This window comes from Meleagris gallopavo, chromosome 1 (genome assembly GCF_000146605.3).
Source record: "Meleagris gallopavo isolate NT-WF06-2002-E0010 breed Aviagen turkey brand Nicholas breeding stock chromosome 1, Turkey_5.1, whole genome shotgun sequence".
NCBI lineage: Eukaryota > Metazoa > Chordata > Aves > Galliformes > Phasianidae > Meleagris > Meleagris gallopavo.
The window spans coordinates 51248744-51268137 of NC_015011.2; the positions used below are offsets into that span (position 1 = coordinate 51248744).

A 19394-nucleotide genomic window follows, 5' to 3' on the forward strand; every position below is an offset into this window, starting at 1 on the left:
AGCCATCATTTGTGTTACAGTTTCCAGAATAAAACTCTGATTTACTGGAAAGTTTATGCATATACCTATTAGTTTTGCAAAACTAAGAAAAATACTTCCACTTGACATTAAGAATTAGAGTTTCTTTTAAAAAACCTTAGATAAATATAACAATTATTAGAACTTGGGTTACATACCTTGGCTACAGAAATGGAATGAAGAGCCTGATACTGCAGATGCTGAGAAATGTGTGTCACAGAATCTGCCACAACCATACTTCTTCGGTAAAACATGTGTTCTATTGCCTTAAATCAATGCCAAAACACAACAGTTGACGTATTTATCGAAACTGTCACCTTCAGAATTTGTTTTATGCTGGCTGATTCATCCACACATACAGATTCTTTACACTTTGAGATGTATTGACAGTTGCAATTAACCCTCAGAAACCGAGAAAAAAATCAAGCCATACAAGAGCGTAACGAGGCTTTGTTTTTTTGTTTCATGGTCATTTGTCTGAATAACCCAGCTCTGCTCAACAAAATTTTAGAGAGCAATTGCAAAGCAGACTATTTCCTTTTGGAAAAAGGCTGAATAGAAAATGCCAAATAAGGAAGCTGATTGCAAGTTACACCAATCAGTTCTGGTCTCCCAATCCTCCTGTACAAACCCAGTCTCGAAAAAGAAATCATGCAAAACTACTTCCTCATTCAGGTTCCCCATTTCATCATTTCCACTCCCATCCTTTTTTTTCCTCCCCCCCCCCTTCATTTTAAATACACATGATATCTGATCAACAGTTCTCATCCAGTGACCTACCTTCAGAAGTTCCACAATATCTGATCAACAGTTCTCATCCAGTGACCTACCTTCAGAAGTTCCACAAGTCTGCACAGAGCTTTCACTGAGGTTTTGGTCATAGGTTTTTGCATTGACATGTAGAGATTCATTGTAGTTTTAATGATGGTGCTAAGACTATATGCATAAAGAAAACCCTAAAAGTAAAGTAAGGACAGAAAAAAAACGTTTATTTTTTCCCCACTACATGTTATTCATACACACCAGACAATTAACTTTTACCCCTAATAGAGAACTCCCACCTGAGTTGGGAAGTCTGAGATGGATCTCAAAGCTGAAAGAGACCAAACCTGCCTAACAGTTATTAAATCTTATGATCATTAAACTTTCCTGGAATCTTTCAAATTAAGCATAGGTCAGTAAATTAGTCAGTGAAACTCTCTCAAGAGAAATACTAAGAAGTCTCACCACTACATATTTAGGCAGATTCACTTCTGCCATATGGGTATGCACCTTTTACAGGTTTACTTAAGAGAGCATCAAATAGGCATTTTAAGTTTTAGCTTACTTCTATTAACTCAAATGATCACAGAACTTCAGTGATCCCTTTTAACATATAACAGCTTATACAAAAACCATCTACTTTTTGTATCATTTTCCATATCACCACATGCAAAGATTGCACACCTGAATGAAGACATTACAGCGGTTAGAAAGATCTTCAGCAAACTTATCCATGCGTTGCTCTTTTGACAAGATAGATTCCATCTTTGTCATCCATGAGCTCACAAAGACATAATATGACTGCATATCTCTGGACAGGAAAACAAACAAACTGTGTTTAAGGAAGACTATCAGAAAGACTATTTCCAAAGCATAAATTCCTCCATGGAAAATATACTACAGGTTCAGTCCCTAGAGTTCTCTCAATTCCTGAAAGCATCTGAATCTCATTATAGCATACATTTCAGTTATCCTATCTATAAATAAGGATTAGTTAATCTGCCCATTATATCTGTGCAAGAATACCCCAAAGAGAGCCAAAACTTCTGTATTCTCTTCTTTCAAGAGAACAACAGCTCTCTATGGAGTACATACACTGAACTTCTTTAAAATTATATAGTAAATAAGTCTGCTAAAAATGTTTCTAAAGAGTAGCCAAAAAGTCCTCCATGAGTTGCTAATTTTTCCCTCTAAATTGAAATTTTTATAATGTACCATAACTTTCCACATCCATGCCATCTCTTCTCCATAAGATAATCTGCCTTAATTATACTAGTTATAGGGAGAAGCAGATTGAAACATAAGTAAGACAGCAGTGAAAAAATAATTTGCTCAAAGACAACATAGGCATGGAATTCATAGAATGGTTTAGGTTGGAAGGGACCTTAAAAGCCTATCCAGTCCAAATCCCATGCCATGGGAAGGCTGCTACCCCCCAGCTCAGGCTGCTACCCCCCAGCTCAAGCTGCCCAGAGCCCTATCCAACCTGGCCTTGAGCACCTCCAGGGATGGGGCACTCAGTACCAGTGTCTCACCACTCTGAGTAAGGAACTTCTTCCTAACGTCTAATTTAGTTTCCTCTCTTTTAGTTTAAAGCCTATTTTTTCCTTGTCCTATTATTATGAGATTGTGTAATAGCTACCCCTTTTCCTCCCCCCAACCCCTCCTCTCAAACCAACTTCTACAAATAGGGTGAGAAGTAAACCTCTGAAATTCTCATATTTATTTCTGTCTCACCAACCAATTTCCACTTTCTTGGATTGGTTTGCAACAAAAACAAATCTTAGCCCTGTTATGTGCCTATGAAGTGCAGAGCTTCACTGTTCATAAGATTGACAACTCAGAAGTTTGGACTCAGCTTTTAAAAGATTTTTTGAAAGACCTTTGAGAAAGAAATGACCTGCAAGTGACACACACAGCACAAAAAAGAAGCCGTTTGACAAGTACAATTTCACAGATCATTAAATAAGTAATTGAAGACAAAGAAAATAAATGCTTGCAGAGGAAGTATCAGAGTAGAGAAGAAATCCCTCCATAAATTACTTAACCTAATGTCCATGGACACACAGAAACTAGAGAGGCTTAACAGGAAAAAAAGAAAAAAGGCAGCTCAGGTTACTAGACATTAATTAAAAAAAAAAAAGCTTAAAATATAAAAACAGTTACATGAGAAAAATCAGAAACTTAGAACCATCAAGAACTTTGTGATTTAGATCAAGTAATAACAGTTTTTCTGAGAGCATGAAAAAACACTTAGCTCTGACCAACATTTTTCAAGCAGCATTGTAGAAAGTGCACCAACTTTTTTCTTGCTATTTAGTGCACTAATGTGTTTTGTAGCACTGCTAAGTTTAGGAAAGAATAAAGAAATCCACGTGTTTACAAACAGCACAATGAAGTAATATTTAGTAGCATACTTGGTAAGTGACTGAGCCTTCTGCTGTAAGAAGTTTTCCCTTTGTGTTTTAATTGTATGAATACTTTTCTTGTCCAGAAGTTTGGCAGCAGCTGGTATCTTCTGAATCAGAAAGTTATCAGCAAACCAGATAATGTTTGCAGTTAACGTGATGGCTGGTACCTGTAAGTTAAAAAAAAAAAAAAAAGGGGGAGGGAGGTATATTTAATAAGTGTAGGGAAAGGCAATAGCAGATAACCAGTTCTAAATTATCTGAAAAAGGGTGATGGAATGGGTAAACAAATCTTTCTTTAATTGGATTGTGACCAAGGATCAGGGCTTATCAAGTACTCCAAAAGGAAGAATCTCCAGGTAGAGAACCTTCTTCCCTCATGGCAGCCAGACTTTAAATGAGGCTTAGGGAGGTGAACTGCTTTCACTTGTGCTCCCTGGGCTTGCTGGGCTAGTGAAGTGTCCCTTCACTAGGTGCTCAATCAGGTTGAGGCTGTGACTTCGGAATTAATGAATAATAAGTAATTACATGAAAACACTGTGGCACTATGCACACTTATCAAACATCTGCTTTTCATGCCCCTTATAAACCACAACAAACAATTCAGCTTCTTTTATATCTGCATAATCAGTTTCAAAGTATAAATGACCACATTTTAAAAAGTCCTCAAAAACATTTTCCTCTAGAAGTCCATTAAGGACATTACAAGCAAAGCTGTTACCACTCTCTGTGTTTCCTCTACAGTGTTACAGAATTTAACCATTCCTTAATGCTACCCAAAACAATAAAGCCCTGATCACCTTTAACTCAGAGGGCTTTCAAAACATGCATGCAACCAAGCCAAATCCCAGAGCATTTATTCAGTCCCACAACGTTCACACTTCAACCAACAACTGTTTGTCCTCACTGCCGTACTGAGAATAAACATTTTAATGGTAATTTAAAGTTATTTTACATTGCTGCTTACTAAGTATAAAACACAAAGTGAGTGCATGGGTTTTAGACCATCTTTTAAAACAAAGGAGAGAGGGGGAGGATGTTGTAAAAAGGCGAAAAGATTAAATCTATTTTCTGACTCCAATGGTGAACTGTGTGTTCCTTCTATTCCCAAGTCTTAAGCACACTGCACAGCCAAGAAAATTAATCCCTTAATTTATACAGACTACTCTTTTCCTCTTAATTATTAACAAAAAGAGCAAAGCACTCACCTTTTTGCAGACATCCAGCAATGACTTGTAAAATTTCTTGTCTATGGTCCGAAATATTTGAAAATGCAGTACAAAGAGGCCACAGATGCCTACATATTTATCCCTCTGGTCAATTTCTGAAGGCTCACCTGCAGAAACACACACACAAGAAAGCCCTTTTAGAAGTCTACTCACATGTTTAGAAACAGTGAACCTGACAGGAGAAACATCAGCTTGCATTACCAAGTTTGCCTTCAACATTTGCAAAGGCTGTGCGAAGAGTATGAGCAAATTCTTCAGCAAACGCGCTGTTCTTTGACACAGACACTCCACCATTTATGGAATCAAACTGCTGTTCTATACAGGCCTATAGGGAAAAAAAAGTTATAAAGCTGTGAAATTCAGGCCTCAAAGAAAAAAAAAATCTGCAAGAGAAGAATTATGCAAGGGTTCATTGGTATATGTCAGACGGTGCTTATTTGAAGTTGCAACCTTAAACTTCACGTGGATTTTGATATATGTCTAGGTTGTTTCATATACTAAACCACACAAAACATTAAAAACCTCTCTTATACTTAGCATTTAAAAAAAACTTAATGATTTAAAATTTCTGTCATGGGACACTTATAAAGAAATCACATGATGTGCTGCTAACAAGAAACCAGATGTGTATTTGTAATAGTATTTACTAATGTCCATTACCTAAGCAAGATCATCCTATGTATGATGTGGATCATGATCTCGTAGCATGAAAATAATCACAGCCACACAATAGTCAAAATGCAAAAATATGAACATTTTAGACTGTTTATATAACTGTTATTATAATCTTCAATAAGATTTCATTTGAGAAATTAGTCACGTATTTTTGTTAGGAAGAGGTGTTGGCAGGACGGGAGGGGAAATGAATGAATAACAGAATTTAAACCTATAATGAAGCTTTTGTACAGAAAGTCAAGATGAAAAAAAAACACATAGTTGGTAGCAGCACCTTGTGAAAGGAAAGGACAAATTATTTTTTATCATTTAGCAGTTTACTTGTAGCTGGAATTAAGTGAATCTATATATAGCCTGACCACTATGAAAATTTCTGGATGAAAGAAGAATTTCCCTGAGAATACACAGTTCTAATGCCAAGTTTGCTGTATTCCTTTCATTCTACACAACAGCAAGCATTAACTGCTACCATTCAAAGCTTGGCACAACTCTAGCACAAGGGAAGCAGAAGGATCTCACAGTAGATCCACTATCTAGAACAAACCAAGCCAACCAAACAACAACAAAAATATACAAACACACACACATACACACACACACACACACACACACACACACAGAGAAAGAAAAGAAAGAAAATACACACAAGTGTGGCATCCTACTAAAAACTATGCTATAAACAGTCTCACTTTACTGTCAGCTTTCTCTACCATATTGGTGAACTTTGATTTTGTTACCTGAAATATCATTCCATCAAGTAACTGGCATTCCAGTTTTAAAAGCAACTTTTCAAATGGCTTCAGTTTATCTTCTTGAATCCCAAACTTGGAAGGGTTGTGATGGACAGATTTTAGCAGCCTGTAAGGAGAAGACATAAAAAGAATTTAAGATGTACTGACAGTTTATCATATCCTACAGTATTCTAATATCACTGTTTTGTGGAACAGGTTTTAATTGCTTGTATCTCTGCCCAGCAGTAACTCCAAAATTATTATTAAAAACAAACAAGTCTGTTTAGGCTACTTACATTTAAACAACTACAATCTATTGAGGTTTTCATTGAAATTGTTCTTTTTCCACTAATTTAACAGCCTACATAATTGTTGATTCTTTACTTCTTGCTTTAGACAATGTTCTTACTCAAATCTATTCTAAAGCCTTTGATCAATATGGATACGAATAGTCTTAGGTCAAAATAAGATTTCTTATCTTATTTCTTATTTCTACACAAAATAAGATTTCTCACAAACGCATTTTAAACCCCTCGAACCATTGTTCTTTCTCAACATACTTACCACACACAGCTTCTGGAATGGCAAACGTAAAATTCAGCATTAAAAACTTCCCTATGCTATTATTTTTTTGGAAGAAGACACATGCACATGCTTTTATCTTTTATGTCATGAGAGTGTTTGTCACACCTTCAGAGACACACCTCTTGTACATTGTCCAGTGATCTTTCAGAGTGGCATGATTGTCAATTATTTCATCCAGAGTGATTAAGACTGTCAGCAGTTCTCCCAGATGCTCATACATCGCCTGTTTGAAAAAGAAGAAAATGAAGAAAATGAATTTTATGCATATAAAATTCCAGTTCTTTTCAATATGTGACGAGCCAGCAAGGCATCAGCTAGAGAGTTACATCAGATCTCCTGGTTGCTTAAGTATTTAATATTATCTGTAATGGCAAACAAGGAAAAACAGTTTGCATGCAAGCATCCCCTCAGGTTCATTGATCTGATATTGAAGACAGGATTTGTAAAATTAGTTAAAAGCAGAAGCACATATTACACACAGTAACAAAGCATGCAAACACTTTTCAGCTAGGAAAGCCAGAGTCTGACAGGAACAAAGTAGCAGCCCTTTCCACATAAAGGCCAGAAAAAGCTGATTAAGTAAACACAATCTGTAAAGGTGACTCCAGACTGAAAGTTGTTCCTGAAACTCACTTTCTTGCTACTTTTCTCAGGGTTAATTAAGACAAATACATTAGCCAAAAAAATAGCATAAGCAAAAAGGCACAAAGTTATTCCCACCTGAAAATGAACTCCTGATGTCTCTATAATTTTAGGTGCATTCCTGTAAGTAAAATAAGTATTTTAACATATTTCTACTCCTTAGAAAAGAGAATTTTTACCACCTCTGTACCAAAGCGTGGTTTTTTGTTTCTTAGAGTATGTTTCTTCACTTACACAGTAAATTCAGAAAATAAGATAAGCCTCCAAATATGATGAAAGCATTTGTGAAATGTGTGCTATGATCAAATTTGGTACTGCAGTTTCAAATGCAAGGCATGTAACTGGTTTAAACCACTGATTTCATCCAGTGCACAAGTACTACAATTCCCAAGTCAGTTATGCTAAGCAGTCTTGATACAGTCCTGGGGCTCAAAAGTACAAAGTCACTTCACACATTCAGCTAAGCCATAACTAAGCTACACATCCAGCCTTTCTCACTCAGCACTACACAGAAAGTCTATCTTGTGCTGCAGTGTAAGACAAAAATGAAAACAACCAATAAAACTGAGAACGATGCTAATCTCTGTGGGGAGAAAAAGCAAGACAACAGCAGGGCTCTTGATCTTTAAAGCTAAACTCAACAATTCGACTGAGGGCTCATCTCTCCTTTCAGTAGAAGAACCAAGTACAACCACCCTCACTAAGCTCAACATCATGTGTTAAAACCATGACTGCTCTGTGAGAAATATGTTGCCATGACTGGCAACATCAAAACAACCAGCAACCTCACCCGTAGTACCTTTTATCTAAAGATTATAATTAATGTTGAATACTAAAGAATAAACCAGTGGTTTCATAGATACCACTGATTCATTTGTGCAACTTACTTGGGGCTCTCTCAGTCATGCCAAAACATCACTGCAAGCAAAGGCATAAAGTCACATGGCAAGTGACAGTAATTTGTTTGTCAGTATCAGTTCAACCACCAAGTTCAAGAAAACCACATATTTAAACATTGGATTGTGAAAGTGATTTGATTTTTAAGCTCCGAAAGCTATTGGTATCTACTCTTGCAGTCAAAAGAAAGAGTCTCTCAGAGGGAGACTGCAAGAATAGCAAGAGGATCTCTTGAACAACAAGCTTAAGAGCCTCCAAAGCATCAGTCTATCTAAAAGAAAAAAAAACAACACAACGCTTGCATCTCATTTAATAAGAACTCCAACTTTTCTGAAAATAAACTTGAAAAATGGGTAACGAAGCCCAAATCTGTGCAACAAAGTATCCTCCATATGTCTAGATAATAATATTCCCAAAATAATCAAGCCTTAGGCAGAGCATTTATATCATGTACATTCTTAAACTACATAAAAAGTGCTACAACATCTCAGGGAATAATTACTTGTTGCTGGTGTAGAGAACAGCCAACTGATGCACTACATTCACCACCACTTCGTAACATCGGGTAACAAAGCAAGACAGCTCCTGAAATACAAGAAGATAAAAAGCACATACATATATAGCCTCTTCTTATGCATAACATCATTACTTCCAAAATACAGAACATAAATCTCTAAACTTGTAGCCTAAGTTGCAAGTACAACCCTAATCCAAGTCAGTGGACAGACCTATGACAGGATGGGAAACATTATCCTAGTAATTAAGAGGTCTGAAAAAGGATTTGGGTTTAAGTCAAGAGGTTACTGTACAAAGCTCCCAGTACATCTTGAAATATTAAAGTACCAATGTGCACTTTTAGACAGAGAAGAGATTATTAAAGAAAACACCTGCATCTAGCTTGTTTTCACAAGCTAGAGACTGATACTGAAATACCATATTCGATGCTCAAGGGCCACATTTAAAAAGCTTACTTGGTCTTTGAGAAGGCATGGGAAAGAGTCACCCCTCAGGAGCTCAATGTGCTTTAAATATCTCTCACTGTTAATTTTTCAATAGTTCAATTTATTAGAGACACTGAGAAGAGACTTAAAGTGTCCAGGTACCTTTGCAGAGAATATTCAAATATTCCTAAAAGCAAAGGCTGTGCTTTTTCCCACTAGATTCAAGAGTCACACTCTGGGAGCTGGTGACAGACAAGTTCAAATTAGAAACTAACAAAGAGGAGGGGCCCGTGCTTACTATAATAGTAATCAGCCATAGAATGCTATCTTCAAAGAAAAATAAATAAATAAATAAATAAAAGAATATTGCCTTTGAGAGGCATGCTCAAGCAAAGCAAAACTTGAGCTCAATTATATCGTAAAAGATGACTGAAAAGAGCTCAACTCTGACCATAAAAAATTCTGAATTTCTTTAATGGATTTTAACAAGGTACTCCTTGAGAAATAGGGTAAATTAATCTGAGTTTCCCTTAACCACAAATAGTACTTGCTTATTAATTCATCCTATAATCCAATCAGGGAGAAGCCTGCACGGGATGAATCTGGCCAGTCAGCACACAGATGGCTCCCAAGCAAGACAACCCACACAGGCTAGCAGCCAGCCTGCTGTTCTTGCCAGAAGACAGGCTAACAGCTGAATTCTGTCTTTCTCTCCATCAAAAATAGATCTTATTTGGGTTTCTACCTTCTATTAGTCACCAGTTTCCATAAAACACGAAAGTGTCTTTACTTCTTACGCTTGTATTGCTCTATCAAATGCAGCTGAAACCAGCCAGCAGACTCCAGAAAAGCACATTAACAGACAATTGAGATCACGTTTCCTTGGGAGGGTGCACCAGCTGCCTCTTTAAAATTTCCAGGCAATGGTCCAATTTAATAGCATTTTATCAGCTACCTAATACAGACAATTGTCAGTTTGTCAAGGTTCTTCAAATACAATCTTCTGCAAGATCAACACTACCTAGTAGTGTTTCATAGCACCGATTTGATAATTTAAATGTTTTTACATAGCAAATTTTAGTTAATTAAGTTGTAAAGAAAGGTATATTGATGTGCAGAGAATATTTAACTCCAAACTGTCAGTAAACCAGAAGGTAGGTGTTAGCTCTGTGGGAACATTTCATCTCTTTTATAGTCTTCGGTTATGCTTTTACATTGCCCTCAGGAAAAAGTTTGTAACATTGACCTTAACAGCATTTTGCAGTCAATGGGCAAATGTCAGTTACTGCTGAGTGGGTTCAGAACAACACAACAGCTGAAAAAGACCGGAAAAAAGTTTTCCTCATAGCTTTATCCAAACCAACACAGTCAGTATGGTAACCTTCCCTTTGGGACAATGTCCTGTGTCTGCCTGTTTTCTCATGTTCAATATTCAACAAGCTATGGTAGGACATAGACAAAGTGGGATCACAAGTAAGACTGCTGTATTTATGTAACATTTCCACTATAAACACACTTAATGGGATATAACCCATAAGCGTATCTTGTACTACAAGGAACTTTGTATTTCACTTACGCTGAAGATATCTAGGCTGCCAAGTACTTTGCCCTCAGCTTTTATCTCAGAAAATCCTAACAGGGAGGAAAAAAAAAAGTCTACAAAAAAAAAACCCACAATGTACAGTAGCCACATCTCAGAACCACCAACAGATCTCACAAACATCACCTCAGTAAGGAACAGTTTGAAAAAAGGAACTGACCATGTTAATAAGGCAAAAAGGATGAAAAAGATAGGATGTCTTTTGTTGTTTTTGTTTTTCCCTAACAACTAACTGCACTTGGGCACAGGAAGAGAGGTTGAGAAGCAATTTTGTATGGCATTCAACTTATTAATGACTCAGTAAATAAGCACTGCCATGATAGAGAAAGAAAAAAAAAATCTTAATTCATTTAAGCATTCTAAGAGTTTCCTTACCTTCTCCACTTTAACATATTCTTCATTACAAGAAATATTGAATAAAATACATTTATGGAATAAAGGCCACTTAAGCTATAATAAAGAAAAAGAAATTCCAGAGTAACTGAAATCTAAGACCACAAGAAGTCACCAGAAGAAGCACAGACCTTGTTTTCATACAAAGTATACTCATAGCAACCAAACTACATCCAAAATGAATGTTCTTTCCTGAAAGCTTGAGTGTGACACAAACAATTTTTCTTCCCCAGATACATACTTTAATTTCACCTCCCAACAGCTACATAACAGTTTATGAACCATTAATTCATGTCCAGCTTTCAGTGAAAACTTGCTAATCAAAACTGTAAGAATAGAAATCCTTGACCTTACTATCAAATGGAACAACTCCATATACTTACCCCACACTTCCTGAAACTTGGTTAAGAAATTCTAATTTCCTTGGACAAAGATCACACAAATCATAACCTACCCTCTCACGAGTCCTCCAAAGTTTTAGACTAGTGTAAACAAAAAAAGCCAAATATGAGTAGATGATCAAACCAAGTTAAACAGCAGTGTTCTAAGTGAACTGTGGTAGCAACAGATGGGCAGGTAAAACAATGACAGTATCAAATGACTGCAGTGCCTTTCAGCAAGATGCAAGCAGGATACTGAAGACGTCTCAATCCACTTCGCAAACAAAATTAATGTTATAATTGATGTCAAAAATCCTGATACTCTACCTGCAAGAAGGAAACAAATCTTCCCATCTGTATCTGACAATCTCCTTCCACCATGCTGGAATCTGTGGCTTCAAAGACAAAGAACTGTCACTAATTTAAAAAGGCTGCATTAGAGCTATTCATTACACCCTGGAGCTCGCCTTCCAAATCAGGTATGTTTGTCATACAAACCCAGTGCACACCTTCAAGCCTACCGGTGGAACTTTAAAAGCTTTTAATTTTCCTTCCTAAAGCAGAATTATTTTTAACTTCCTTTCCCAATAGAATTAATTTGCTTTTAAGTTATGCATAAAGCAGGAAAAAAGTTTCCATCACCTGTAAGAAAATAATTACAAAACTGAATTCCTTAAAGGATATACCTTACATAACTGTATATCAAAGTTTCCATTAAAAGAAGTTTGTAAAAGCAAGCTATTTACATTGCAAAGAATGTGTGCTGGTATAGTTATTAGCTGAAAGAATATATTACATCTCAAATCAACAGAAAACCTGTGTAGCATATAACTTCATCAATAAATTGAATTTTTTTTCCTATATTCTATCCAGCACAAAACAACTGGCTCTCACCTTATGTCCAAAGCATGACATGTGTGACAAAGTACACTAATCAGATACTATGAGAAGCAGAAATCATATCACCACATCGAATTCTTCTGGACAGCTGGAATAGTTGTAGTACTACCTGACAGTCTTTTTAAAGAGATGATAGTTTAATGTTCTAGATTTGAGATTTTTCTATTGGGCAACTACGGAAAAAGTAGCTTACAATTACAAGTTCATCCACAAAAAACAAAAAACAAAACAAAACAAAGAAAACCCACAACAACAACCAAGTAGTGTTAAAGAAAAGCAGCCTCCTGTTTAGGGAGGTGATCTTTCAACCTGTACAAGGAAACTTCTAAATATATCTAGTTTAAAGTTTCTGGTCTTCGTAAAAATATTCCTTTAGAACAGTGACCAAAATCTAAACGAGCCTCTATAATTCCATTTAGATACTGCATCCTTCCCCTTTATGCTTTCTATGCAACCTTTCCTCTCTTGAAATTAGCAGATGATCCAAAAGGCAACCAACTAGCTGAAGTTCCTACAGTAATCCTAGTCACTTAGAGGATAAAATGAAAAAAATGTTTCCTGCTATATAGAGAAGGCAAGAGCCACACAGTATTTCTCTGTTCCATCCAATTTCAGCCATCCTTGAGGCAGCAGCTTTACTAGCCGTTTTAAGTAAGCAAGGCAGTTGTTACCAAAGCATATGCTACAAGGTGGGATCTGGGAGTAGAGAACTTTATTCCTGTACTCCCACCCAACCCACAGAATGTCGACCTCTCAGTTTCTTCCATTCTCAAGCATTCCTTGTAGAACACTCAAGTAGGAACAAACTGCTGCTGTACTATGCTAATCTGGCACAGTATGACTTTTCTCATGCTAGAGATGTGAAGAAGTTTTGAGGGACCCCCTACTATCGTTTTGACAGCAGAGCACTTTCTTTTCAGATATTAGAAGGCACGGTGTTCTTTTTGACATTCCTTAACTGAACCACAACAGGTATCTTATGCTGCACTTACAACAGTCTCTAACAGTTGCTGTTTCCAAGATTCCACCTTCCCCAATACTGCTGTCACAATCAAGGCTCTTAAGAAGCTTCAAAAAGAGCTGTTTTACAGGGCTACACTGAATGGGGCATGCCTTCCTTTGTCTCACATTCATGAAACAGAAAGCAAAAGTCAGGCGGCACTCCTATCTCAGAAATGCACTTGAGTCCTCGGAACAAGGATGTGTGCTCACTCTCTAACATAGAAGCTTAAGACCTTTGGATGAGTTACCAGTTAAATTCTATGACAAAATGCAAGGTTTGGCAACTGAAATGTCTTTCAAACACTTTTGTCCCTGGATCATTTAAGTAACAGAATGAGCAATTCTCTTCACTTGAAGCACAGATGACGACCTTAGCAAGATCGGGATTCCTCCTGAAACAACCATGATCCCAAGAGTAGACTTGGTCAAAGGTATTATTAAGTTTCATTTACTACAGACAGGTTGCAAATTCATTGTTTTACTACAACCAACAACAACTCCTGCAAAAAACAGTCCCAACAGGAAGTAAATTGGTTGAGGATAATGTGTTTCCAAGTGGAACACAGGTATTCAATCCCATACTTAGAAAAAACAGCTGCTACAGTGTATAAACTCAGCTTTCTGTACACCTAAACACTAATCTCATTAAGGTGTTTACTGAAAAAAGTCACGAATTTCAAAAGCACTGCTTTTATACACTTCATGCATTCTCCCATTATCTTCACTTAAAGGTCATCTGCCAGAAAAATGTCAAGTCCATACTCCGTACTTCTCATGTACGTCATGCTGCAACAAAACTTCCCATTAACATGACAACATTTACTGCAGATAATCAGGCTTCATTTATAAAGTCTTGATGCCAGCTCTATTACCACAAAGTCCATTATTTTGTATTTATCATTTAACAATACAGTGAAAGCATGCAGCTGGAATATAAAAACAGACTTCCCACAGCATTTAATACAATTGGAAGCAACAAAAACTACAAACTTCTCCAGTAAAGGGAGCTACTTACCTCCTTCTCCATAAAACAAGAGGCCATTATAAAATTTCGTTTCTGCCTATCAACAGAAACATAAATTTGTCTTTTAATAAATAAGTGATCATGCTACAAAAATTATTTAGACAGTATATCATTATATCTTATTCATTGCAAAATAATAAATCTTTATCAGTTCGTCAATCTTTCATGCACATAATTAAAGCTGAACTTACCTCATATTTTAATTTCTTGATTTCACAACAAAGGGCAGCATACACAGTTATTACTTTGTTTAGAACCTAGACTCAGGAAAAAAAAAAAAGTAGATTACTATCACAGAACTACAGCAAATAAAAATCCTACAGAGCATTTTTCATGTTTAAAATGGATGAGATGGATCAGTTTTAGATGACACAACTTCCCCCCCCCCCTTCTTTTAATCATAAAGCAATTACCTTGTTTTCCGTCTTTATGAGCTCCAGTAGAGAGGACTGCTCATAAGGCAAAAGCTAGAATTGATTAAAACAAACAAAAGCTTTAGAAAACACTTGTCAAAACCACATTTAAGCAATTAAGCAAGTAGTGTAACTTTTTTACAGTTTAATCTCAAGTAAGGTCAGTAAAAAGAGCCAGTTATGGCACATTACCAACAACCTGTGCTGCAGGAAACCTTCCCTTTGCACATTCATTCATTAAGGGAAAGAACTAGCTACACTATATAGGATTTACATCAATTTACTCATAAAACTTGAAATGTAAAAACACAGTCATTACGGTGCACACAGAAAAATAACAACTCCGGAAATCTAAGAGAAATTAGGAATTCCAAATGCAGGAAACAGGAAGCATTGTGCTTATTTACATGCAGGCACTTGAGATTTTGTACTGAAGTCAGTTTCATTGCTGACATATAGTTCACATATGCTCAGCACTATAGAGGCCCCACATGTAATCTGAATAGATGGAGGACTGAGACTACATCTTCTGCACATACAAGTTCCATATGGTAACAACACTGAAAAGTATTTCTCACTTTTATGAAATGTGATGATGAAAAAAACTCATGTTCTACAGAGGACAGAAAACTTATGACCAAGGAATAAAACACTTCTGGAAGACGAAAAATTAAAACTCTATTTGATAGGCTTCTCAAACACAAAAGTCAACATTTTAGAAGCGCAAAGGCAAGAAGCTTTCACTTATCAGGTTTGAAAGGAAGAAGGAATGAGGAAAATAACAGTTTCATCGTGTATTAAATATAAGCAGACCTTTAAAGCAATAGGGTCAAGACTGAAGTCCCAAACATCTCCAACAGAGTCATCCAGAGCATCTTCAATTCTCTTCAGCTGAGACGCGTACTCCTCAAGAAATTTTCCATAATTCTTCAACTGCACTTCAGCATGGATTTCTGAGAATTCATAACATTGATAGTTACATAAAATACTCAGTAAACTCCAATATCCCAAAGTTCATGAACGTTTTAATCTGTTGCTATTTAGCTAGTAGTACTGCATTCCAAGTTTTGGTGCAGCATTTCCTTCTTGAAACAACTGCATCTTTGTAACACGAAGTTCTTATTTGTTGAAAACCAATCATCCAACTCAGCATCCATTTCAAATAAACCCCAAATATGAAAGAATAACAAACGTTTAAGAGGCTTATTAAAAAATATTTTTGACGTGTACATTTATTTTCAAACTAAGATCTGAACAAACTTAACTACCACACCAAGTTGCAGAGCAAAGAACTGACTGATCACATTGCAGCATGGCAGATGATTTTACCCATCAGCAAAGCCAGGCCATAGATAATGATATGAGACAGTTGAGGCACTGGGTGTTATCATTTTGGTCTGAGTAGAACTTGTACGGGAAGCAATCTGTCTTCTGCTCTCCCCCTATTACCTCTTAGTAAGTCATCTGGGTATTAAACTGGAAGCTGATGTTTTTCAGTCAATCCCACCATATTGCAACTCACTACTTTCCAGCAGAATTTTTCTTCTGCTTAGCACCCGAACATAGAAATGCACAGCTGTTCTGTCACTGATAGTTCCAAGTAGGTTCTTACGCTCAAAAGGAAATACTCAGCTGGTCAAATACCAAGATCAGTAAGAATTAGTATAGGAAGTCTAAAGACAACTGATCCAGAGAAGTTTCATTCACTCTATCCTGAATTTTCTTCTTCCTACACTAACGCACATACACAAAAAAAAATTACATAATCACTGACTGAGCTGCACAATCTGAACTATGGAAAGAGTGATCACAGCTCAGGACTTCCATGCTTCATAAGGAACTACAATCAACTACAATCCTTTCTCATCTGATGACTGAAGTGTCCCCTCCTTGACTTGACTGAACATCTAATAGCTTACAATCTTTTGCTTTTTGTTGAAAATAGCATTGCCTTTAAAATAAATAAACCAAAGAACCTAAGTTAGTTGGATAACTGAATTTTGTCAAAACACAACAACAACTCTGCAGACAGCAATCTTTTTAGCTTACGTAGCAGTATATATGCCCTTTTTGTGTTTTAGCAAGTAGGTTGTGACAAAAGCTAAAAAATCTTTTTATTTTGCAGGTTTACCTCCTACACATCTAAACTGTCTGTAACTGAGACAAATGGTAGCTGATGACTACTCTTCAGTAAACCAGTTTTGCTGAATCAATTATCCTACAGACATATTTTGGAGAAAGAGAAAATGTGCCTGCAGAAGTGCCCTAGCCAAATAAGGGGAGGAATGAACGAAGGCAAATGAAGAGTCAAAGAAGAGAGGGACTACACACTGGGGAGTTGAGACTGAGGAGAAATGGAACAAATTCTCCTCAACTAATGCAAAGCTCCTACTTTGAAACCAGCAGCAATTCAAATGCAAAGCCTGTCCAAGATGCACTGTGAGCTATATCACACTAAGTTCCACATTAGCGCCGTTGGGTTCTGCCTGTCTTGATGGTTCACAGACACCACCAAATGAAGAAGACTGAATTTCATGCAAACAGATAAGCAGCAAGTGAACAAAACACTCTCTATCAGCAGTATGCCCTTCAGACACCGATTTGCAGCCCTTGTGTTGTATCATCATATTTTTCTATTCCATCAATTCACCTCGCCTTCCAAATCCCTTCCAGCACATCTTCTAGAAGCCCTGATGCACTGAAGCACTAGATCTCCGATAAATGCAGAGCCCTGCAGAACAGAGCTTAACCTGCCATCCCAGCAGCTGCAGTACTTTACTGTTAGAAGATGCTGTAGAGCATGGAAACTTAAATTCTCGAAGCATGCTGTGGTATCCCCTCCTGTTCCTTCTCTCTTCACACAAAAGGCAAAGCTAAGAGCAGAAAAAATATTGAAAGAGGTGTTGGGACTGTATAGGAAGAACTGTAAAAAACAAGTCATACAAGAGTAAGAAACAGGCACTGCTGCTCAAATCAATTCCCTCGACTAAATAGGCAACATATTCAAAAAAATCTCACAGCAGCAGCACTCCTCTAAAAACCCACAAACCATCATCTTTCCAGCAGCCAAAAGATGCACTTAAACCATGCTGTAGCTCAACAGAGGTGATATCAGGTATTGACAAAACTAAATGTTGCCAGACATTGATGTGCCACCTCATACTGATTCTATACAAAAAATAAAAGGCAGGTGTGAATAATTTATCATCTTTTCTCTAAAGCAGACATGAGAGTGAAAGCTATTAGTGAACCAGATACAGGTAGGCTTGAATTGATTAAAATGGCTTCAAGCTGGAGGGAGATTTCTAGCATGCATAACTTTTTTTTTCATAAAGAAACTGGATTACATGCAAAAGGAAAAGAAATCACGTATTATCTTTTTCTTCCAAGCCACAGACCTGCTTCACAAGGCATATCTGTTTACAATGAAGTTTGATTTAGTTTCTCCTCAGGTGATAAAATGAAAGCTTTACAACTGGAACAGCATGAGGATATACTTAGCAGCACAAAATCTCCAACTTCATCTAATCTTCTTCCATAAAGTCAGCATTGTCAATACTCAGGCCATCCATTGCCACAGCAGGATTTGCAGGTGCAACGTCAATAAATACCTGGGACAAAAAAGTAAACTGGACTTCTACAGCATCCTATTTCCTCAGTTAAGAACACGGTGATTTCTAAAAGTTTGTGATACAAGTATGGAGTGAAAACTGACAAAGCAAAGCAACACTTTCTTTCCAAATAACTTTTTTTTTTCCTGCTTTTCCTTGAAAGTTGTATACTGTACTGTGAACTTTGCCACTGTTCACAGTCAAGATGGTGGTAACAGAATTGTTGAGTTGGAAGGGCTCTTCAAAGGCTATCTGGCCCAAATCCCCTGCAATGAACAGGGACATCTACAGCTAGAACAGGGTGCTCAGAGCTCCTCAAGCCTGACCTTGGGTGAAACCAGGGATGGGGCATCCACCATGTCTCTGGGCAACCTGTGCCAGCGCTTCAGTGCCCTTACTGTAAAGAACTTCTTCCATATAACCAGTTTCTAGCTTGAAAACATTTCCCCTTGTCCTGTCACAACAGACCCTGGTAAATAGTCTGTCACCTTCCTTTTCACAGCCTCTCTTTTGATACTGAGAGGATGTTGGGTGATGTAACATGGCTGCGTGTAATGCCATGATCAAGTCCCACAGAGAACTGATATTCTGAGCAAAAACCGTACTTCGCATTCCATGGCTTGAGAGCTGCCAAATACCTCAGCTCAGGAAATCTTCAGTTTCTACCAAAAAGACAGAATAATGAATAGGCTATTATTAATGAAACCATCCTAAGGTAATGCTGTATTTGAAACAGCTGGTCCACAAGTAACACATTTTCACAGCAACACCTAGTGTCATTAATTTCACAGAATCATAGAATGGCCAGAGTTGGAAGGGACCTCAAGAATCATCAAGCTCCAATCCTCCTGCCACATGCAGGGCCACCAACCTCCACATTCAATACTAGACCAGGCTGCCCAGGACCCTATCCAACCTGGCCTTGAACACCTCCAGGGATGCGGCATCCACAACCTCTCTGGGCAGCCTGTTCCAGCACCTCACCAGTTATCAACCCTTTCAAAGAGTTGACTCCCCTCCTGTTTGTAGGCTCCCTTCAGGTACTGAAAGGCTCCAATGAGGTCACCCTGCAGCCTTCCATTCTCCAGGCTGAACAAGCCCAGCTCCCTCAGCCTGTCTTCATAGGGAAGGTGCCCCAGTCCCCTGATCATCTTTGTGGCTCTCCTCTGGACCCTCTCCAACA

The 19394-nt window shown here is 37.4% G+C and overlaps 1 protein-coding gene across 1 annotated transcript; it reads right to left on the reverse strand.

The window, feature by feature from the left end:
* Nucleotides 1-92: 92 nt before the first annotated feature.
* WASHC4 (WASH complex subunit 4) lies at nucleotides 93-15613 on the reverse strand. The gene is made up of 15 exons (XM_031554659.1): nucleotides 15414-15613; nucleotides 14601-14654; nucleotides 14379-14444; nucleotides 14179-14224; nucleotides 11589-11656; nucleotides 8450-8532; nucleotides 7129-7171; nucleotides 6528-6631; nucleotides 5830-5950; nucleotides 4619-4742; nucleotides 4397-4524; nucleotides 3198-3358; nucleotides 1465-1591; nucleotides 849-974; nucleotides 93-284 (listed from the first exon to the last, which is right to left on the reverse strand). Exons 5-15 carry the CDS (start codon nucleotides 11640-11642, stop codon nucleotides 108-110), a joined length of 1248 nt encoding a protein of 415 aa, XP_031410519.1. The 5' UTR covers nucleotides 11643-11656; nucleotides 14179-14224; nucleotides 14379-14444; nucleotides 14601-14654; nucleotides 15414-15613; the 3' UTR covers nucleotides 93-107.
* Between the last annotated feature and the right edge of the window lie 3781 nt (nucleotides 15614-19394).

Coding starts and splice junctions, on each gene's coding strand:
- WASHC4 (XM_031554659.1), bottom strand. CDS start 11,642: ATGGTGGAAGGAGATTGTCAGATACAGATGGGAAGATTTGTTTCCTTC. Junction 6,632..7,128: donor CATCAGGAGTTCATTTTCAG/GTGGGAATAACT, acceptor TTTTTCAAACAG/GCGATGTATGAGCATCTGGG. Junction 4,525..4,618: donor AAATGTTGAAGGCAAACTTG/GTAATGCAAGCT, acceptor GTGTTTCTGCAG/GTGAGCCTTCAGAAATTGAC.